Below are 23,585 nucleotides of genomic sequence, written 5' to 3' on the forward strand. Positions count from 1 at the left end.
GTGTACATGTGCAGGACCATAGACACATACTGTGTGTATACGTGCAGGACCCATAGAAACATACTGTGTGTGTACATGTGCAGGACCATGGACACATACTGTGTGTGTACATGTGCAGGACCATAGAAACATACTGTGTGTGTACATGTGCAGGACCATGGACACATACTGTGTAAGAAGATCAGCTGAAATCCACCAGTCGATGATAGAATGACTCTAAACTTCTGTAAAAGCTATGTAATAAGTACTATTGTTTATTTTTCAATTTCAGGAAAAGTGACATCTGTACATTCATATTTGAAGAAAGATTCGTTTTTAATGTGTGTTACCTGCAGTTTGGTTTCTCTACGACAGTAAACAAAGTGTAACTTGACCTGTTGAGGCCAAACTTGAGCAGCAAAACATCTGTAAGGGAAAAGTCGTGTCTCACTCAGATATCAGACAGCTTCACAGAAAAGCTATGCACTGTACAGTGTGTAAGAAAGAACCAGAGACTGTACATAAAGAGTAATAAACACATCATAACCCCGACGATCTGGACTTTCTGTGTGCGGGATACTTCAATGGCAGGCGGTGTGAGCTCAGAGCTCAGCCGGTGACCTCCCCCCGGCAGCAGCCTGCTCAAGATGGCCGCCTGAGTGGAGGAATCACTAGTCTCCAGCACAACTATCAAAACAGTGCTCGTTACACCCGGCAACTTCAGCTGTCCGCTCCGAGGATGAGACGTCGACACCGGCCACGTTTGTTCCCATTTTGAAACGGAAGACGAGCACCAGCGTTGTAGAAGCCATGGAGTAAGACGCCGCTGGGTGAGGAAGTCAGACACAACCCGGGTTAACCCACTGCCAGCTAGCCTCCGTTAGCCAGCGTCCACTAGCAGCTAACAGGCTAACCTGAGCTACACCTGCCGCAGGTAAACCGCGGTGGTTTGTCGATAGCTGGTGCTCAATTCAAACTCGTGCCCAGCGTGTTGGTGGTGGTGAAACGATGGTTGCTAACTGTGCCTGCTGTCACCAGCGTTAGCAAGCGTCCATTAGCTCTCGGCTCAGCTCCCAGGTTAGTTAGCTTGTTTGCTAAATTTGCAAAGAAAACAACAGTGGACGCTTTCATAGTGAACATGTCAACCGAGCTGCCTTTCTGCTGAGGCTCGGTGGTTGTTGTTTTGTGTGACCGCTCTTTAAAGGCCAGCAGAGTCTGTTGAATTGCATGATATTGTATTATTAAGTCTCTATCTGTGTCACGGTGTGTTGCTCATCTTTACCAATAGTATTTAGACAGGATCACACCCTAGAAGAACAATGTTAAATCCTTCCTGTCACCAAACACAGGGGATACTGTGTTTGGTCACAGTAATACTTCAATCAATCTTAATATCAATCCACAATGATGATAATAATAATACTAACCATATCTATCTAGCACCCTTTCAAACACAGGTACAAGTCCACCTTATTATAACAAAAGGATTAAAAGTAAAAAGAAAAACAAACATGATTTTACAACAAGAAAAACCATGACAACGATTCTTTTCTAATGAATGTAACAGCAAACAGTTGTTAATGGTGTGTGGATTGTTGGGATGTACGATGGCTTTGAAGTTATTGTTAAGTCAGAAAGCGGTAGTAATAAAAAAGTTAAATCATGTTAAAAATATCCAGCTCTGCATTGATATGGTGTGACAACTGGATCCCAGTGGCCCATCAGGTTCTGTGAGTTGTTCTAATCACATGATTTGCCGGAAACAAAGAGTCGTCTGATTAAAACACTGAACACGTAAAAATAATCTGACTTCATGCCAGTTTCGTTCTGTTTTCTAATGGCAGGATCATCTAGAATCTAATTCAACTACTAAAAACCTTTTTGGGCTGTACTCAAATTATGTAGAATATTGATGTAACTGTTTAAAATCAATCTCCTTGTTATGCCAAGATTAGGTATTCGTTTATCTTTTCTCAAGGAGCCAACTTTTAGAAATTATATGACGTTTTCCCTCGGTTTTATTTTCCACCACGCCAGACATTTGATAAGAGATTTGATCTGATAAACCAATCCATGAATCTGGGTAAAAGAAGGGGTATGTCAGTGCAGTTTTAGTTATATTTTAATGGTTTATAGAGTAATTGATTGATCCATGGAGATTTACTTTAGGAGTGAAGAAGTGAGTTAGAGAATTATCTTAACACATCTTACTGTGGGAGGATCAGTATCATGCAAAAGTGCTGTATGACTTGGCCTCAGGACTCCCGTGTTTATTATTACTGTTGATTCTCAGGTAGGAGCTCAACACAGTGGGAGTGATGCTATATTCTCAGTGTGTTCTGTCACAGACTCGAAGCAACATGGTTGTTGTTGTGTTAGAACTGTGTGTTACTGCAGGCAGTTAACTGCCACTGTGCCACAACAATACACGGTCATGACTAATTTCTCTCTTACTCTGAGGTTCTTGAGCAGGTTTCTCCCTAGGTGACAAAAACATTCTCCAGATATTTAGATTCTCTGCTAAAAGTTGATCGCTCAGTGGAGTTGAGCTTTCTGAATCTTGCTCTGCTGAAGAGCTGCAGGCCATCTGAAATAACACAGTGTGACTTCTGTGCAACATGGAGAAGGAAAGTCATGACATTTCCCTCAGGTGGTTGTGCTCAAGCCTCAGTAGATAAAAATAAAAGAACAAATTATATATATTTTTTAAATGCGTTGTAGATTATTTTAAAAATAAACAGGTTTTTACTGTTTAACAAAGTCCAAACTATTTTCCTACCCAGTAGAGGAAAAAAATTAGGTGTTGACAATAATCACTAAAATAAGATGATATTCATGTGTTGACTGTTGATGGAAGAAAATCACATGATGCAGCATGACGTGTTTGCTGTTAAACTCTGCTGAGGACAATTGTGACAATCCCTTCTCGATCAAGGTCATACACTTAATTGTAAATTTATTTGGCAGCTTTTGAAATTCAGAATACACAGCTTCTGCAGCGTATTTTGTTTTATACAAAAAAATTCATTCATAAATATGAATTCAGCAGGTTTTTATAAAGATCAGTTCTACATGTGAGTGAATAGAAAACATCAGAGGAGCAGAGTCACATGTTGACCAGTGGAGTAATGCGCCTCAATTTGGCCAGGGTGGCCAGGCGGGGCCCCCTTGATACAGTAAAGGCTGTAATCAGAGTTGGTCCTTTTAAGCCTTAGGTGCAGCACACAAGTCTAAACTGAATTCATGTCAATTCAGTCTGGAGAGCACTGACCACTGTCATAGACTTACCGTTGTAGTCTGATTTCTGATTTGAAAACCTTATTTTTTTTTTATAAATTACAGCACACTTAACAGTAACAGTCTATAATACTTTTAAAAGCACTTTCTAAATAAAAAGTGAGTTCATATTTGTCTGACTGATTTTATTAACTGATGAAAAAGCAGTCATGTGCAGTAATATAGGAAATTGTGGACGTTCTACATTGATACAAGTTGCATTGAGATGCACCGATGCATCGTTGTGCATTCGAATTGTTGACTGCTGAATCGTAATCGAATCGTGAGGCGAGTGAAGATGCACACCTCTAGGCTCTACCTTCCATTCTACTCTTACAGACTCTAGGTGTTGAGGAGTTTTTGACCATCCTCACACAGTACTGTTTATGCCACTATATATTATGTATATAATGTATATCACATTATATCTGTACAGGAGAATAGAGCTTGTCTAATTCCACAGATTCTCCCTTCTCTCTAAAAGCAGTACCAAAGGTCAAGTTATAGATAAAGGCCCAACCAACAGTACATTGTAGTGTCTATGATTACGGACATCTTATTCAGATGCCCCAGACCGAGAGGCACCAACTTCAACTCTTTTGTGTATTTCACCAGTGGCAAGACGTAAGGACACAATGTGATTTAGTTATGCATACTTTAGGCTTAACTATCCAATAGGATGTGAACACCTACATGTAACATAGAGAGTGACAACAGTTCTAGCCTTTCATGGATGTGCTGTTAGAATGAGGGTGACGCAAGTAGAGGGAGATATATATGGAGATGCTGTGGGAGACATCTTCAGACTTGGGAGTGACAATTGCTCATGTTACTCTGTTAGTTTGTGTATTGTTCCACTTTCTGGTCTCCTTGATGCATCAAGTCTACATTAAAATCTTCTGCATAAGACATCAAATCCTGTTGCATTATTTACGCGTCTAAGGCAAATTGTAGAAAATGTTTTTTTACAGACATTGTCACATTTTTTAATACTTTATTTTATGTTATTAGACTACCTATCCAGGCTATGCAGAACTCCTCATTGAGCTAACCTCGTGATTCACTACCTTCCCTTTCAGAAGGATGACAGTGTTGAGTGTTGTATGCAATGAGGCTGCAGCACTAACAACAAGATCATGAATTTGTGTGGGAATCAAGCTGATAGCTGTCCCCCACTGTATTGACATACTCCATTGTATTGGAAGTGGAGATATAATTCTTTCCTTAGACCTGGTCACAGCATTATCAGATAGACACCGACAGTGATGGAATAAAGTGTTGTCGTTTTGTGAATACAATGTGATTAAAAACGGTCTGACAGATGAGGGTTTGGGGGAAATATGATTAGATTTTCATTTTCTTAGCCATATGTCAGAAAGAGCCGGAGGGTGTCATTAAAGCCTGTTCTTTTTTTATTTAGTTCATGAAATGTCAAAAATGATTTATAAAAATGCCAATCATAGCTTTGCAGAGCCAAAGGTGAAATTCAGAAATATCCGATTTTTTTTGTTTAACCAGAAGTTCAAGACCCAAAGACATTTACATATGACATTGAAAGATGGCAAATCCAAGCTGTAACCAGATAAGGTTTGGCCTTTTTTCATTATGTTTGCTTGACATAATGAATCAGTTTAAATAGCATCAAATATCAGTGTCATGGTTCTCACAATCCATTAATAAATTTTAGATTTTATGGTCACACCAAGGCGGTCACCTTTAAGACAATAACTTATTTCACAGTCACCTGGGAACAAAGTGTTAACACAGATACACAAACAAGTCACAGAGGGCACCCTTATACCATCTAATGAGTTTTCTTTTAACTGCAGTGTGCACACTTCCCATCAGACAACAACATCGCCATTCAATTTGTTGTTGTCATCGACACAACTCACAGGATGCAAAATTTGTCCATACCAGTGATGTATTTTTGACAATTAATTAAGCAATCATTTCAGTTCTAGCATGAATATCCTCTAAAAGTTCCCCCAACCTTCCCTTCAACATGAAAACACTTCATCTGTCATCGTTATTTACCTGAGAAGGAGAAACCATTTGTTAGGGCAGTGTTGCTTAATACATATTTAGACAGTTTGAAGGTGTATTTGGGTCCTTGTAGTTTCTGATTATGAATTCTGCTTATTTTGGCATCAATCCTGAAAAATATGATTGAACTCATCAGACTGTTTAAATCATAAACCTTTTGTTTTGGTATCATTTTCATTTGTCACGTGTTGCTTAATTGTTATTGTTTGCATTAACTTGTAAAGCTTTTCTGCTTTGTTACAATAGAGTACAAACAAAAGTCACGATTGGGTTAATGTGTCAAGAAGTGACTTGGATTCCTGCTTGGGGAAATGTTTGTAGTTACTGACTAAAGAACAAAGACATTAAGACGTAAGCACATGTTTGAAATTCTTTTATTGGGCATGACAATGACTTTTCTTTTTTTTTCTTTTCAGGAGTTGAAGGGGAGTAAGGGCCCTTTGTTTTAGCGCAGCATGGACAGCTTCTTCAAGGCAGCTGTATGCGATCTAGACAAGCTGCTTGATGACTTTGAGCTCAATACTGGTAAGCTGTAGGCCTGCTATGAGTGATTTCATTTGTTAATAACTTATCTGTATATTGTTTTGTCAATGTTATCATTTAGTTCGGTCTATTAAATAACAAAGACAAAATGTACATCACAATTTACTAGAACCCAACTTGACTTTTTAAAATCTTAGTTTTTCCCCCCAACATCAGTCCAGAGACCAGTGTTAATCCTCTTAGGGAAATTAACAGGGTAATAGGCTGTTTACTGATAGCTGGTGCCTAATTTTCTGTTAATCGACTGAATAATAGACAGTTTTTAAGATCAAAAGAATCATTAAAAAACACATTGGTTTATTGTCTCCATTATGTTGTATGAGCAAGCACATTTTTGGATCTGTAATTCTTGCTAAGCCAGTTAAAACATTGTGATATTTTTAAATAATTTAAAATCAGACATGATCCTTTTAAGTGTGAGTCTGACCTTAACTTGTATTGTCCTTTTTTTTTTTTTTTTGAAACAGAGGAACTTGATTGCAAATCCGTTTTCCTGAAGCCCTCTGCATACCCCTTCTCCTCATTGGGCTCTCAGTGTTTATCCTTAGAGGCATCCACTGTCTCACCAAGCCTCCCTGACCTTAACTCTCTTCATTATGGTTCTGCCACCAGCTGTCCTGACCGCCCCAGCAGTCACAACTGCAGCACAGATGACAGAGAGGTCAAAGGTCAGCCTCTCACTGGAGTGGACCTCCTCTCCTCTGTGGATCATAGGCCAGCTATAAGCTCTGCCCCTCCCTGCCCCGATCGAGCTCTGAAGCCAGTGTGTGACCTTGTGAATGACACAAGCTCGGCCATACTGATCAGGGCCAGCAGTCATGATGCTTTCAGTGAACTGGACTTGGTGGAGAAGCAAATGGAAGAGGAGGAAACACTGCTTGTTGACTTTGACAGTCCTGTGGTTATGGATCAGCAGGAGGGGGGGTTAAGCCAGAGTGTATGCTGTGGAGTAACCATGGAAGAGCGAGCCTCTGCAGGTAAAGACGAACTGCTCAGTCTTGATTTCCATGAGCAGAGCGGTGAATGCTCTGCCTCACTCAGTCTGCTGGACGTTATTCTTCCTGCAGCAGTGGAGAGGTGCTGTGAGTCTACAGATGATTCACCATTGCCAAGGACCATTGAGTCAGCTGACAGAGAGGACAGTGACTGTGAGGAGGTTGCTTCTATAAACCAAGTGGTGGATAACTCTTCAGACCACTGTGAACCAGAGGACTCCCTGCCTGCTTTGAACATTAAAGAAACATCAGCAACAACCTTGGTGACTAAAGAGGATGATTCACAAGAAGCCTCAGATAAAGGTGAGGCAAGTCTAAAATCTGGGGCATCAGACAGTGAACCAGTAGGCTTATCGTGCCTGCCCATAGCTGTGTCCATATGTGGAGGTCTGGTGCAACCAAAGACCACAGAAGAGTCAGGACAAGCAACAGAGCAGTGTGACGAGGCAGATGTGTGTGAGAGCACAGAGGCAGACTCCCTGTCAGCCCTAGAGGAGGAGGAGGATAGGTCCCGTTCAAAGGAACCTGTTTATGGGTCCCAGCTGATCACAGAGGGCAGGCTGTCACCAGAGGGGCAGCATGTCTCTCTTGAACCTGCTGCTGTTCCCCTTCATGCAGACCATACTAGCTCTGATCGCTCAGAACCCAGTCCAGTGGATCCTGCTGAGTTTGGCTTTGAGTATCTGCCTGAGAGTGACCAGGCTGAGCTGTTGGTTACTGACGAAGAGTTGGATGCATTCCTGCAGGCACATACGGAAGCAGAGCAGGCCAGAAGTGTCTCTTATTGCAGCAGTTCTGGAGATTGTAAGCAACCTGAAAGTCTGTCGCAACCAAATGGAGCTCTAGAGGGTAGGCTTCTCGAAGAGGAACTGAGAAGCTGTGGTCGAGCTCGACTGGACGAGCTAGAGGGTCTGGCTTCCCCAGAAAGTGACAGAATAATGTGTGTGTCTGTGGAGGGAAGTCTTAACCCTGGTGCTCCATCACAATCACAGGACTCTTGCAGACCTTGTCAAGAAGAGCCAGAACTTTCCTCTGGTACAAGGAATTCTTTGACCAGCAACACTTTCCAGTCACAGCACAGTAGTAGCCCTGATCAGCAGTCCTCCTATGGAGGTGCAAGACCTAAGCAGCTACACTGCCAAACTGTAAGACCTCCACCAGCAGGGGAAGAAGAAGAAGAAGAAGAAGAAGAAGAAGGGAAGCAGCCTTCAACATTTTCAAAATGGCCAAATGCAGTTGAGGATGAAGAGAGTTCACCCATAAGCCCTAGTCCTACAGAAGAGCATTCCGACATTAGTGCTTTGAGTCCTATATATGCCCCTCAGGAGCATCAGGATTACAGTGTGGGGTATGATGAACTGTCAGAGCCTCCACCTTACCCAGGGGAGCCACCCACAGATGGTCCCAGGGCAGTGAGCTGCAAGAGAGAGGGAGAGGAGGAGCTGGGGGGCAGGCAGCCTGCTTGGGTGCCAGACTCCGAAGCCCCCAACTGTATGAACTGCTACCAGAGGTTCACGTTTACCAAGAGGAGACATCACTGTCGAGCATGTGGGAAGGTATGTTCATCAGCCTTTACCTTTTAATTGAATCCATTATGTTTTGGAGCCTGTTTCATTGTAGTGTGAAAACCCTTAGACATCTCTGCTCTGCTGGGAATACAACAGGGCTGCAAGTAATAATACATTAACCAGTATTTACTCAAAAAGCTTTGAATCCTGTGATTTTTTTTTTTTTGTGATGATCACAATTTGTAAGAGCTTACGGTGACAAGCTCATATTGCTTGTTTTCTCTGACCAACAATCCAAAACCTGTAGGTTATTCAGCCTGTGGTCATAGAACAAGCAATTTGACTCGATAATCAGGATTGTAAATTGTATATGGATCACTCAACTGATTAACTTAACAGGGCTCCAGACTAACTTTTTACATAGGTCTCACTGTTGCACCTAACTTTTTCATTTAGGTGCACCAGCACATAATTTAGGTGCACCCAAAATGGTTCACTGTGCCTTTTGGCTCCGCAACAATACACCTATTATACATTTTCTTGACAGTTCCCATATATATTGATAATTTCTTAAGGGCTGGGTATTTTTTTCCAGATTATTTGGTAAAACATAACCGTAAAACAGCAGAAATGCCCATTACAATGACATCACTTGTCTATGCACCAAGTGTGAGATTGTAAACAACGGAGTCAGAGTGCGCTCTGCTGGACAAACTCAGCGATGACTCCATTTCAAAATAACTCCAAGCAACTTTAAAATTATCAGTAAGGCCCCAAATTTGCTGAGCTATGCATTTTAGTCTTTTTGCTTGAAGAATGGTTGATAAAATTCAAAATAGTTTCTGATTAATCTTGTCTATTAACTATTCGATTAATCTACTATTTCTTCAGCTCTAGTTTCAAATGTGTTTGAAATGATCAGGGTAAAGCATCTGCAGTTGTTTTTAAGAACCTTCATGTTGTTTGTCCTTCTAATTTGACTACATTAACCAAATGCTTATAATAGATACTCAGCTCCTCTTGTGAGCTTGTCCCAACAAATTAATTTTGTCCTTCCCTTTGTGAAATTGTAGTAATCGAATCAGGATTTTCATACAGTCTTATTTCAAACACTGGTATGTGAAATGAAAGGGAAAGTTCTGATGCAGCTTCCGTGTTTCAGTGATGTCTAAATAAAACAGATTAAATCTCCTGGACCAAATATAGCAGAGTGAATTCATGGAAACAAAGAGCGTGAGTCAGCACTTCTTTTTCCAGCTCCCCTATAGATCTCCACTGAGCCATGTGTCCTAAAGCTGGAGCTAAGTCATTTAAAGGCCTGCGATTAAAACGGTATTAGACTGTTTTAGGATGCCTTATTGTTCACAACATGATTACTGCTACTTAAACAACTAGATAGTTAAACATGCTTTGAGCTCCTGTGCATTGCTGTACCTTTTGTTCTTATTTATAAGGACCTGCTATTCATGCTGGATGCTTTTTTAGCACGACTCCTTCATCAATCTCTTCCTCTCTCCATTGTGGCAGGTTTACTGTGCTGTGTGCTGCAACAGGAAGTGTAAGCTGAAGTACCTGGAGAAAGAGGCTCGTGTGTGCGTCATCTGCTTTGATAACATACACAGAGGTAAGACCCTGGTTTGGTCTGATTGGAAATTGGGTTCAGCCACTGTGGTTTCATAGCATGTTACTACAGACACAAGTGTTCCAAAGTTGATTCGCAAACATGCGAATAGGGTTTCAGTGTTTTAAAAATAATATTTTGTATCATGACAGACGGGTGGAGTCATTCAGGAGTTATCTGAATTATGATAATCATATGGTAGAGCTTAATTCTTTTCACCTGAGTCCTTTTACTGCAGCTTCTTTCAGTTCTTGTTTGTTTCTGTTGGTGAAACGCTGCTCTGCTGGGTTTGGGTGCAGTGATTGACTGTGCCAGTATAAAAATGTCCTCGTTCACCCCCCCGATGAAGCTGCTTGTTGTGTTGACATTGTGCTCTCAGCCACAGTTTTGCTGCTTGATGACGTTAGGATGCATTGGTCTCTAATCTGGTAGACAGAGTGTTTCTGTAGACGTATAAATTCATTTTGCTGCTACCATCATGATTACATCATCCATAAAGATTAGTGAGCCCTTTCGAGAAGTAGCCATGACACCACCTCCAACGTACTTCAGAAATGAGCATTGAATTGGCTGTGCCAAGAGTTTTGGATGGGGTTGTTCATCAGTTAAAACAAGTTTTTTGTTGCTGCCCGACTGCTTCACTAACATTTTTACATGAACAGTGGAAGAGATGGCACTGTATGTGAAGAGGACGGTGTCGATTCAGCTCACCACAGCTGCAAAGTATTTTAGCTTCTTTCTACTCATAGTTTTGATTTTGCAGCCTGCAGGTTAGCTGTTGTGGTTCAGTCTCTTGGCTCTCTGTAATGCTGTTCCAGCAGAAGCTGTTTTCCTGCAGAAACACCTCGGTTAAACCCCCGTACGCTACCTGTCCTGCATCAAACAATATTTTGCTGAGACAAGAGCAGAAAGGTGCACTTAAAAAAGACTTAAATTTACTTAAACGAAAGCTAATTAATTAATACTGTCACAACTTTAGAAGATGTCAATGTTGTGTTTAATATTCAAATCCAGTGCTACCAAAATAATTATTGCAGGTTTAATATTTCATATTTTTCCAAAAAAATCCTTTGATTCATGAGCTGGCAGTGTTTTGTATATGCATATAACTCAATCCAGTTTACCAATAGTAGTATTAGTTACATTAGTGGTATAGGTTTGAGGTGTTAATTGCCTTGTAGGTACAGACAAAACTCTAAGAGTTGTCTCTCAAAATGACTGAATTCATGAGTTGTCAAACCTAAATACTTCACACTAACATTTTCATTATGCATCTGATGAATATTTAAGACATGAAACACAAAAAGATGTTTTGTAAAAATGGCTCAGGGGCTTTTTTTCTCTTCTCCTGCAGAAGATCTATTAAAAATTAATACATTCATAAAAAGACTTGTATCTTTTCACTATTATAAACCGAATATTAGTGTCTCCCATTTTAGGCAGTGTAAAATTCAGTTCTGTAAAATCACGTCTGTTGTTTCCATGTCTGTGGTTTCCATGTCTGTGGTTTGGTTCTGCCTTGATGATAAATGTTCAGAGAGGCACCTTTTCATAGTTAAAGACTGCAGCACGGACATGGAGAGGGAGACGGGAGGGGGGAGACGGAGAGGGGAGGAGAGTTATAGCAGGACGCTGGCATTTGTCCTTGATTGTGTGTGTATGTGTGTGTTTGTGTGAGATACAGGAACCGCCTAACGCTGTAGACATGTGACGCTCACACTCAGTCTAAATTAAGAAGGAAAGAGGTGATCCACTTTTAGTGCCAGGCGGATGCTCGAGCAGTGTGATGCGATCTCTCTCTCCCCTCTGTCACCTCTTTCTCTCCTTGCCTCCCTCTCTTCTCTTCGCTCTCCATCTCTCATCAGTGTGGCGAGCTGCATGTAAGGCTCGCCACATGCGCCCAGCCTAAAGCTAACAGGCTATCACGACTAACAACAGACGTAGACTCATGGAAATAAGCGGGGAGCGGCTTGAGGAGGCACTGTGATGCGAGTGTTTAAAGTCAGACAAGGGGGAATAGACATGTGATGATTTGGACCGGTTAAGTTTTAGTCGAGTGGATGATGAGGTAAGGTGCTGTTGACTACTTAATAAGTAGACTTTTGTTTTGTCTTGCTACTGCGTAGTGCTACTGTGTTTCCCTGGTGTGTTAACGTGTTTGACCATTGCAAAACATGCAAATGGCCGTTTGGACTTGACTTGAGTTTCTATTTGTGCTCCATGTAAAATGACGTCACAAATGTATTTTTACTTGTACTTGAAGCAGTTTGCCCCAAGCCCTGGCTGACTTTTTATGCCTTGTCATCCTTTCCTTGTAGGAACAAGGTGAAACAGCTCTTCTCAATGATGCTGTGTGACTGACTCTGGACTTTTATTTCCCATAAACAAGGGTCTGAATAGTTGTGATGTCTTTGCGCTGTGCATGCTTCCTTCTTCTTACGTTGTTCTCACGTTGTACTCGTCGTCAGTACACGCCTGATCGATAAAGATCTATGATGCTTAATCAATATAATGTAGACGAGTGCCACATCAGCATTTTCTGGGAGTGCACCCAGAAGGCATTGAGAAAGCTTTTCAGTCGTAACGAGCTGTCCTGTTGTGTATGCTCTGTCATTTATTGGCACCACCTCGTATGATGAATGAATTGTCCCGTTTTCAACAAGCATTTTCACAGATTTTGATTAAATTCAAATGTTAAAATGCCTCCTTTTGTTCAGAATAATCTCTTCTTTTCCAAATCGGTAACTGAACTGCACAAAACGAGCCTTTTCAATTCCTTTTATTGAAAATGGCAAAATGAAGCTCTACAAATGTACATATGTAATGTACTTTGCCAGACATGAGCTGTCTGTGACACCTGATCACAAAAATGTATTCCTCACCAGCAGTGGAAAAAGAAAACATAAGCCAACTCCCTGTGTTCATTTATGGTATGAGTGCCATAAAAGGAGGACAAACGGGATTACATGCATACTGTGAAAAACAACAACACTCCTACGTACCTCATATCTGCTGTTAAGAGAACAATTAAGTTCTTCTTAAGGTGCCTTAGGGGTTAGCTGAATAAAATGAAAGAATTCAGTTAAGTTGCACTTACATGTAGCACTTTGTAGTTTGGCTTTTTTAAAGCAAATTGTACTTTCTTGATTCTTGTTGTTGTGGGTTTGTACCCTCATGGTTGAAGGCACTTATTGTAAGTCGCTTTGGATAAAAGCGTCAGCTAAATGAAATGTAATGTAATTTGATAACATAATATAGTGCTGTGTTTCTAAAGAACTAACTTGGTGTGTGAGGGTAAAGCCTGTAGCCTATGTAAAAACATTACTGTTGTGTACTACTGATACTACTATGCTGGATTAAGCTTTGTTACAACTAGAGGGACGGGAATAGATTTTTAAACAACCTTACAGCTACACAACCTGATATCAGCTGCTATATGAATTTTTTCAAGTTTTTAAAGCTATGTTGGTGATCATTTGCCTTTAATTTTTCTTATACATCCGGCAGAATCAGCAGTGTCTGTCAAAGCTGGCAAACAGTTTCTCTCCCCACACTGTACAACTGGTCTGTGGAGCAACTTCACGTAAACAGTTCTTTTTTTATTTTTGAGTTTCCTTTTTTTTCAACAGTTAATTCTAAATAAAAGGGAGTCATGCAAGCAGCTCTGTGAAACTGTTTTTTTAAGCAGTGGTGTTTTGAGCGAAATGCTAACATCAGTATGCTAGTTCGGGGGCTTCAGAGGACGCAGTCTACAGGGCCCCCGAAGGAGGCAGCCTGAACAGGGCCTTAGTCAGAGTACACACAAAATACAGCTAAGGAGGACAGATGGACGGACAAACTTTATTGATCCTAAGCTGGGAAATTCCTGTTTGGGGTGATGGGAGATGAAGTCAAAGTCACTGAGGTCATTATGATACCTCACGTGAGGATCATGAATGTCTGTACAAGTTATGTCCCAAGCATTCAGATATTTTACAAGATCAATTTAAACATTGAGCAGTGAAATGGAAGTCTCGTGCTGAAGCTGAGGTAACAGTAAGAGGTTTAAAAAAAGATATCCATCATCTGGGGACCTTGGATTTCTTCTAAATGCTGTTTTTAAGTCATTAGCATGGCAACTAAAAATCTGTCCAGTGAAGAGAACAAGCTTTGAGACTGGAATTTGAGTTAAAAGATTAAGGTGTTGAAATGAGTACCAGTCTTATCACATCTATTTATGTGTACCACTTTGCAGCCCAGGCCCTGGAGCGGATGATGAGTCCTACAGGTCCCAGTCCAAACCCCAACGTCCCATCTGAGTACTGCAGCACCATCCCCCCTTTGCAGCAGGCTCGTGCTGCCGGCACTCTAAACTCACCTCCACCCACTGTCATGGTGCCTGTGTCCGTTCTCAAACAACCCAACAACGACAGTATGTATACCCTCGTGTTCAGTCTGCACTTTGCTGTTGGTCGGATTTCCCACCTGCAAGGTACCCTTGGAAAGCCCTCTGTTTTCTGTTATCTGTCAGGTTGTCCTCGTGAGCAGAAGCGTGTGTGGTTTGCTGATGGTATTTTACCCAACGGAGAGGTGGCAGACACAACCAAGCTGTCGGTGACGAGCCGCAGGAGCTCCCAGGAGTTTGCTGATGTCGCCCCAGACCAGACAGCAGTAAGTCGTGGAGATGTCATCCATGTAGCCAAGCTACAGGGAAACACTTGGTTCTCACCTTTTATGACTTGTACATGGGGATGAAACGATTTCCAGTTTCATGGTGCACTGTGGTAAAATTCCAGACAGTTACTTGTTTAATCTTTAATTAGCGTGATTACCGCAGGGTTTCCGCTATGTTCATTTTGCAGCGCTGGCCCACTGCTGCTTCAGGATCAGAGCAGACACACATTACATGCGCGGTGTCCTTGTTCCGTGCTGTATTACCCTTCCGCTTGTCCTCACTCCCTTGCTGACCTTTGCTCACTTTACACTTTAACAAGAAACACTAATCATAAGTTATTATAGTACCTGTACAGTACTTGAAGTTTACTTAATGTCTGTTTGATTCGTTCTAGAGTTTATGAGACACATATTTAAACACATTGGAGAAAAAAAGCCCAACATTTTTGTGAATATGAGCTATACAAGTAAAATTGTTATTGATTTTGTGCACACACAGTTCATCTGCCACACAGAACACGAGAACCTGACGCGCACAGCCAGGACATCAGACAGACAGGAGAGAAGCTCTTCCTGCAGATTATGTTTTAGTTTTAACTTCCTTGTTGCAGAAGAAGTGATCCCGCGTTTATCCATGAACACATAATTATGAGTTAAGCAGGTTATTATAAAGATCAGTTCTAGGTGTGAGTGATTAGAAAAGAGCAGAAGAACAGAATCGCATGTTGACTAGTACGACCAGATGGGGGCTGTAACATCAGGAGAACTGTTAGTAATCTGTGGCCATGGCTAACAAATGATAACATCCACTGTCGCCAAATTGCATGCATTAAACAAACAAGCTGTATATTATGTCAATATAAAACTTACAAGAGTTTGTGTATCAGTAATTTAACATTTACAGCATATTTATGAATACGGTCAAAATACTGATAACATGATAATGCTGATAACCGTGATAATTTTGGTCACTATAATCGTGATACAAAATGTTCACACCGTTTCATCCCTACTTGTACATCAACGCCTGCTACTGACATTATTTTGACAAAGTTGTGGTGAGTCAAGTTGAATATGTAATTTCCAATTTTTCTGCTTTACTGATACTTTCATCATTGTAAGCAGTAAAAATGACTTAATCCATTGATGTTTGATGGGAATGGTACCACCGTGACTGACCCTCTCATTTCAGCCCGGGCCTGCAGGGTCAGAGGTTGGAGTCAGTGGCTCCTCCTCCTCCCCGGAAGCTTCTGGAGCTGTAGAGGTGGTTAGACCTCCGGTGTCAGGACCCTGGGATTATGCCCTGCTTTCTGCAATCAGTTCCTCAGTTCAGAGAGTCCCCAGTTTGCTGCCAGACAATGAGGACGAGCTCCCTCCTCTGCTCTTCACCACCGGCGAGGATGACGGAGGAGGTGTGTATTTATTTGAGGTGCCATGGTTTCAGTGGTTTTATAACTCAGCAGTTTCTCATGTTGGTCCGATTTTCGGTAAAAGTCAAAAGACTGTAAACTTCTATGGTCAGACATGTAACAACAACAACAACAACAACGCTGCACATCAAACCTGCTCCAGAGCAGGTTTATTTCGAGATGACAGATCAACTGGCCAATCAGATTACTGGAGAACCAGTAAACAGAGCTTCCAACAAACAGTTTGTCACACTAAATAAATGCATCAGAAGTATTATATCTTCATTTGAATTCAACAAAGATCCTTTGATGGAGACAGTGTTGGTGATTTTTCTCTTTTTCTAACAGTGCGGCTCAGAACAACGTGAGGAGAAAGAGAAACTAGAGCCTCTGATGTCTTTTATTAGAAAAAAAGATCCACACATTTCTCATGATTATAAATGAACATTTCAGTCTGACTGAGCTCATCTCACATCAATTGTCTCTCTGCTTTGGCTGCAGAAACAGACTGACAATACTTTAACTGAAACATTACTTTATCCTAGATGGCCCAATGTTAGGTTCTGTGAAGTCAGAAAATGTACAGGCCCTGTTATTAATATGTGTATCAGGTGATTCAATCACAAGGGGATAGCTCTGATTACAGATGTGGAGATACATTGTAGTACCAGGGTTGAACTCAGAACTGTCCACGGTCAAATCACCACAGACGGATGTTAATTTCAGGTCTAAACAGGGCCTGAACACATTCATCTACAGGCCACAGTTCAGTGTTATTTACAGATTCAGAGCAGTCTATAAAATCAACCTGCACAACCACATTAATAATCAGTCCACGTGTCTTCCTTTTATATTTGCAGCTACAGCAAAAATAAAAATGTTTTATTCCTCTGCACTGCTGGACCTTATAAAGTAGGAAGCAGAATATCGTGTTGCACATAATAAAACTGAAAACAGAAACACTTTGTTTTTTAATTAATTAAATAACTTCAAATTGAATTGGGTAAACGGTGCAGAAACCCTGGTAAAAGTAAGATATGTCTAAATAAAAAAAGACATCACCTAAACCAGCAATGTATTCCAAATCACCAATCTCACACTATTGCTTTTGATTGTATGTATTTAGCCTTTTCTGACATATTATGGTCTGCTCTTTTTCTTTAAGATGTTTTGGTTGAGGAAAGTCCCGCCCCATGCCAGATTCTGCACTTATTGGAGGAAGGAGGACCCCGACCTCTGACATTTGTCCTGAACGCCAACCTGCTAGTCAATGTGAAACTGGTTACATGTGAGTAGGGTATATCTCTCTCCCTCAAACTTGGGTTTTCTTTGGAGGCGTTGCACATACAGTAGTCGAGAATTACGGATGTCCTCAGATGCCACAACCTCAAATCCTAGTCGCTATTAACTCAACTTTTTGTTCCATCTTTCAGATTCCAGTTGTCAGTGCTGGTGTTTCGGTTCTAATGGTCTGCAGTCTCTGGGACAGAAAGAGTTGGTGTTTTTGTTGGAGTGTTTGCCAGAGGAAAAAACTCTTCCAAAGGACCTCTTCACACTCTATCTCACTATTTACCAAGATGCCCAAAAAGGTACACAGCGAGCTCAGTATGGTCCATTTATTTCCCTTTTAGTAGCAGAAGTTTTCACTCATGAAAATCAAACATTTTCTGTTACAGGAAAGTTTTTGGAGGAGCTGGATAATGTGACGTTCACAAGCAGTTTCCTGGGCAGTAAAGATCACGCTGGGATGCTCTTCTTCTCTCCCTCGTGTCAGCCTCTAGATGGCCTCACTCTCCCCTCTCAGCCTTTCCTGTTTGGTCTGCTCATCCAGAAATTGGAGGTGCCCTGGGCCAAAGTCTTTCCACTCAGGCTTCTCCTGCGGCTTGGAGCTAAATACAGCGGTTTGTTTATTGTTGCTGCTGTCTTTGCCTTAAACATAAGACTAGTAAAGTTTAATATTGCCTCGAGTTCGCATACCAGACAGTTACATAAACACTCATCTACTTGTCTGACATTATTGAAACTGACAAATAATTGTCCTTAGTTTAGTTTCTATTTGGAACAAACATAGTTGTACATAAAGTTTGCCTAGGAAGCACTTCTTGGACACACTTAGGGGGTTTGAGGTGCTCTATGACTGGGATGCATGTAAACATTTAAAGACTTTTTATTATCATGGCATGGTCATATTTAACCCAAACTGACATGTTTCGGCGTAGTTTTTTTTCTGTGTATTGTAATCTGAAAACATCTTGTTGGGACAAAAGACGCAATTTAAAGTCATGTCGGACATATTGTTATGGTTGTGATAATTGGATCATTAAGTATTTGATGAAATTTCATAAACCAAATTATAGTTTGCTCAAGAAATAAATATCAACAGGCCAAAATCATCACCTCAAAGCAATAATTTAATGTTTTCTTATCATATTTCTGTTTTATGGATTGTGCCTTTGAAGCAAGCTTTGTAAAGGATTATATTAAAATTAGTTAATGAGGATTATAACAGTGTTGCTTACATGTAATTTTATACTTTTATGTAGCGATAACTAACCAACGTTTTCTGATTTCAGTGTATCCCACGACATTGACTAGTGTTCGTTTTCGTGAGTCTGTGTATCGGGAGACAGGACACACCATTATGAATTTACTGGCTGTAAGTACTGTAACACAACCAGATGTAGTAGGTACCCTTGTTATCGGTAGGGGCATTTCCTTCCCCCTGTTTTATGCTCATTTCCAATGTGTACCTTAAAATGACTCAAATCGAGTTTGTACTGTTAGCTAAGATGGTGCAACAGAAACTGTCTCATCTTAATAAATAAATGATAATGTACATGAAGTGACTTAAACATGCACTGAAGTAAAAAACAGAACTGTGTGGAGATGTGCTCCACATTCTGTTAGTGTGTTTTAATTAAGTGGCTAATGTTAATGGCCTGAAGTCTGGTTACTTCCCCAAATGACCCAAGAGACCTTAGTTAAGTAAAATCTAAATGACAATCACTGATTCTTACATGAGATATGAAATATTTGAGTTCATTTAAGTTGTATGATGAATCTCATGATAAACTCAAGTATCAGTTTTGATTTCCAGTAAACTCAACAGCAGATGGACTTTGGCATTTTTGGCGCCCGTCACAGGCAAACATGAAAACTGTTTAGAATTTTTGCTTGTCACACGTGAATCATTTTCTCTGAACTGTGTTCACGCAGGACCTGAGAAACTACCAGTACAGTCTGTCAGTCGTGGATGGCCTGAGGATCCACATGGAGATGGGCCACAGTTACATCAACATTCCCAAATGTAGCTTCAATGAGGTATGAGACTTAAAGGAATAATAAACATTTTCTGCAGAAAAGACTTGAAGATCAATACGCCTCTCGTGTCTTCATATGTAACAGACCTTTCATCTTTGCATCTGACACCAGCAAGAAAGCTGGTTGTTGAACAGTAATCAACAAAGGAGAGAATAAGAAGTGCAAGAAAAATTTGTTTCAGTGTTCAGGCCATATTCTGATTCAGAATATGCGAAGGGTTTTTCTGCCTTGAACTGTAGATTTTATGTTTTGGAGAATAAAAAAGGCTAAAAGTTGAATTACATTTGTAAGTAACTTAGTACTTTAAAATCATGTAACACTTCCCTTAGTGAGCGTCCCCCCCCACATTGCAGCATGGCAGCACAACCAAAAGCTGCAGCTCTATTTTCCCTTAAGAAAAAAGGCTCAGAATCGTTATCCGACTTGAAGAATTAAAGCAAGAACACTGGCCAACACAGTGCAGAGCAGAGTTTCACTATGGATTACATGTTTTCTCGGTTTAACAGATGCAGAAGGTGGTAAATGCATCTAATGAGCACGTCATCAGCATTGGAGCAAGTTTCAGCTCAGAGGCCGACTCTCACCTGGTGTGTATCCAGAACGAGGAGGGGAACTATCAGACCCAGGCTAACAGCATGCCAGGGAAGACCCGCACAGGTCAGTGTCAGTAGTGATGCTGTTTGCTCCGAGGGACCAGTATGCACAACACTAGTCTCTTAACTCTGTTTATGTAACGTCAGTGTTTAACTGTGCAGAGGTCTGTGTTGTGTTTCAGTGACTGGCGCCAGCTTTGTGGTTTTCAATGGAGCGCTGAAAGCCTCGTCAGGCTTCATCGCAAAGTCCAGCATTGTTGAAGGTAACATTTGTTGAGTCTTATTTTATCACATCAAAGCCGTGAATCAAGCAAGAGCATAGTAACATGACAGTTGCTGGACCAGAATAAGTGGAATTTCTCTTTGTGTGTCAGATGGGTTGATGGTTCAAATTCCTCCAGAGACAATGGAGTCTCTGCGCTCTGCCCTGAGGGAGCAGACAGACTTTCAGATACCCTGTGGCAGGAATGACGGAGGGGAGGTCCGAGAGAACGTCACAGTCCGCTGGGTTGACTGGAGTTCACCTGTCAACACAGGGTAACAGCAGTACACAGTGCACGCTCACAAGAATCTGTCCAACCACTGACTGCACTACAACCACACATCTCTATACCGGCTCCTCCTACAGGGAGTAGCTGTGTTTGCTGCAAAGTTTTCAGTTGTAAAATCAGATGTGTTTCCCTTACACAGCGACAGAGCAGGTGCTAATCAGGTGCCAACAAAAGAAGAAAGCAATGGTGTAATGTCAACACTTCCTCCATGGTCTCTTGTTGTCTTTTTAAATTTACTGTAATGTACATATTAGCATCAATCCTCTTAAACCCAAAGAAATATTATAAAAAACATTATTTTCAGTCATCAAATACTGCACATAGGTTTTACATAAGAAGCTTTTTATGTGTTTGAATTTTATTTTGAAACGTTTGCAGAAAGTACACAATTTAATTTACGTAATCTAACATTACTTGTAGAAGAAAGTGAAGATAATTTGTGAATGAAAATGGTATTTGAGTTGAAAAGAGAAACTGAGCAGGTGAGTGTGATATGACCGTGTTGTACTGATGATATTAGGACATGATACTGGCTTTACTTTGTGAGCTGTCACAGGGCAGGTATTTCCAATCCTGTATTTATTTTACCAGACCTGACTTTTATTTGATTTTTTTCGGCATTTATGTGAGTATCTGTAAATGTGATTTTTGTAACAATTGTGTTTCTCTGCAGTAAAACTAGTGGTGTTGATGAGAGACCTCTGGATGGAGTCCGCAGTGTGAGGATGCAGCAGGACACAGAGTTCGAGTCAGACGGTCGCACCATCAGATGCACTGAGGTGAACTTGTCTTTTCAATAACACCCACACCTCACACCCTGTGCGCACTGAGCTTAAGGTTTATTTGACAGTCAATGACACCGTTCTATAAATGGGGCTTAAAGGTTCAGTGTGTAGAATGTAGTGACATCTAGTGGTGAAGTTTCATGTTGCAGCTGAATACCCCTCACCTCACCCTCCCCTTCCAAACATGACAGAGAACCTGTGGTAGCCTTCAATTGTCATAAAAACTCAAAAGGTATTTAGTTTGTCCAGTCTGAGCTACTTTAAAAAACAGGATGGCCTCCGTAGAGAGGACCCGCTCCTGGTGTAGATATAAAGTTTTTAAATATAAAGGGCCCATTCTGGGGTAAAGAAAACAACCATTTGTATAATTTAGATGATTACAAACACGAATGAAAACATCATTAGGGTTATTTTGTATTCAAGTTCTGCCAATACATCCCTTTCTTGGTTGAATTAAATGTTTCTGCTCTCAGTATCTCAAACTACATTTGGTTTGATTTTGTACAGACTGTAAATTATGTATTTAAATTATACTTTTATAATATATCAACATGATTTCATGATTTCATGATTTCTATAACCTGCATACTATAATCCTAAATCATAATTATTTCAACAATCCATTATGAATCTATTTTTGTATGTGTAAATGACTTCATTTAGGGGGCCATCTGAAAACATCTTGGTCATGATCCAACTAACTGTCAGGAAGCTGCACCTCAGAACGTTTTGCTCTGATCATCAGTTAAATCAGCTTGTGAGACCTGTGAGCTTACCTGAATGTGTCCTCCAGGTGTTCTACCAGCTGAAGACTCCTGACTGCAGCCTGTCGTCGGTGCTGTCGTCCTGCAGCGTGTTTCAGAAGGAGATGGCTTTGGCCGCCTGCAGCGCTCTGACTCCTCACCTTGCTGTTCTCACCTCCAGTGGCATCAACTCCATCTCTCTCCGCATCTCCACGCAGGCCGATATGGTACGCAACATTGTTTGTACCACAGTACAGCTCTAAGAATGTCTTCTGTTCAGTTAAATTCAGGCAAATGCTGAGTAGCTGTGTGTTTGCTCTCAGGTGGAGTACCAGGCTGGCTCTGGAGGCAGGCTCCTCCCTCAGCGCTACATGAACGAGCTGGACAGCGCTCTGATCCCTGTCATCCATGGAGGTAGCGCTAGTGTACCACAGACTGCCATGGACATGGAGTTCATCTTCTACATCACACACACAATCTAATGCACACGCAGACAGTGTCCCACACAAAGTATCAAATAAATCCACTTAACAGAAGGTGGTTGAGTACAGAAAGACAAGCTGCTGACTGTGGCACAACGTGCTAATGCAACAGCTAACTGCGACTTGCAGCCAATCACAGAGGACATGAAGCCGCTGGCACAACATTCCCACTCTGAGGTTGGGGATGTGTTTTGGAGGGATGTAAACTGATATGATATTGGTCAGCTGTTATGAAAGTGGTGTATGTTTGTGAATTTCGTGCTCACCGAAGCTGCTTTAATTCAAGAAGCCAAACACTAAACTAGAGATGTGACAACACGACCAAATACAACCAAACTATTCAAACCGCTTTCCTCGGATCTGCCTTTCAGGCTCCACGCTGGCTTCCATCAGCTCGGAGCACCTCAGTGAATGTTTCCCACAGACACTCTTATCGAAATGTCTTTTATTTTATTTTAATATGGGCATATTGAATGAAATGGTGATATTAAAGTGAGGGATATTACTGACTGCAGTATTCACTACTCCATGTGATCAGGTGCTACTCTATAGCCACTTCACATTTGTAGCTGTAGCCGTTCTAAAAGAAAAAAAGTGCTGCACAGGGATGAAAAGAAATGTAACCTCATGTCCTCTAAAACTACTCTGCTGTCATTTCATATGCTGGTTTATAATGATATTGCTCAGAGCTTTTTATCTTCTTTTCCAAACTTCTGACTTTTTACCGTGAGGTGTTCCCATCAGTCTCCAGACACGATCAATCCCTCCTGTTCACAAGGAGGGGGCCCTTCCTAATGTCATTGCAATATGCTGCATGAAAACAATGCAGGAGGACGTGTTGGTGTGGACGTGTCCTTTGACGTGCCGGCTCAACATGAAATTCTAACCAAATCTCCAAGTTGAACTTTTTTGCTGAACGACCCTGTTTGTTTATTCCTTTCTGGGTAGCGCTGTGGGCGAGTCTCTCTCACAAACATATCACCCAAAAGTAAAATAGAAATATTCCAGGGTTTTAAGTTGTGCTGTCAGAAATGAGATAAACAAACACGGCAGCATCAGCAGCAACAATAAGAAAATGTA

The 23,585-nt window shown here is 41.1% G+C and overlaps 1 protein-coding gene across 3 annotated transcripts; it reads left to right on the forward strand.

Annotated features, from left to right (window-relative positions):
* The first annotated feature begins 600 nt into the window (after positions 1-600).
* On the forward strand, positions 601-23,010 carry zfyve16 (zinc finger, FYVE domain containing 16). 3 transcript variants are annotated; one of them, XM_035184330.2, is made up of 18 exons: positions 601-1,056; positions 5,718-5,826; positions 6,312-8,395; positions 9,875-9,971; positions 14,203-14,379; positions 14,479-14,618; positions 15,814-16,033; positions 17,196-17,318; positions 17,464-17,619; positions 17,707-17,931; positions 18,604-18,686; positions 19,247-19,351; positions 19,858-20,008; positions 20,127-20,207; positions 20,319-20,481; positions 21,169-21,274; positions 22,074-22,250; positions 22,347-23,010. In XM_035184330.2, the coding sequence occupies exons 2-18, from the start codon at positions 5,757-5,759 to the stop codon at positions 22,503-22,505; spliced, it is 4,317 nt and encodes a 1,438-aa protein (XP_035040221.2). In that variant the 5' UTR covers positions 601-1,056; positions 5,718-5,756; the 3' UTR covers positions 22,506-23,010. The 3 variants fall into 3 exon arrangements, with proteins under 3 accessions (XP_035040221.2, XP_035040218.2, XP_035040222.1); XM_035184327.2 differs by having other exon boundaries at positions 601-809; XM_035184331.2 differs by lacking the exon at positions 601-1,056 and having other exon boundaries at positions 6,457-8,395.
* The last annotated feature ends 575 nt before the right edge of the window (positions 23,011-23,585 follow it).

The sequence above is a fragment of the Hippoglossus stenolepis genome, chromosome 18 (genome assembly GCF_022539355.2).
Source record: "Hippoglossus stenolepis isolate QCI-W04-F060 chromosome 18, HSTE1.2, whole genome shotgun sequence".
Taxonomy (NCBI): Eukaryota; Metazoa; Chordata; class Actinopteri; order Pleuronectiformes; family Pleuronectidae; genus Hippoglossus; species Hippoglossus stenolepis.

Excerpts from the sequence above, each read along its gene's own strand:
- zfyve16 (XM_035184330.2), top strand. The coding sequence starts at position 5,757 with ATGGACAGCTTCTTCAAGGCAGCTGTATGCGATCTAGACAAGCTGCTT. Across the intron at positions 17,620-17,706 it reads TTACCAAGATGCCCAAAAAG|GAAAGTTTTTGGAGGAGCTG; the intron begins GTACACAGCGAG and ends TTTCTGTTACAG. Across the intron at positions 22,251-22,346 it reads TCTCCACGCAGGCCGATATG|GTGGAGTACCAGGCTGGCTC; the intron begins GTACGCAACATT and ends GTTTGCTCTCAG.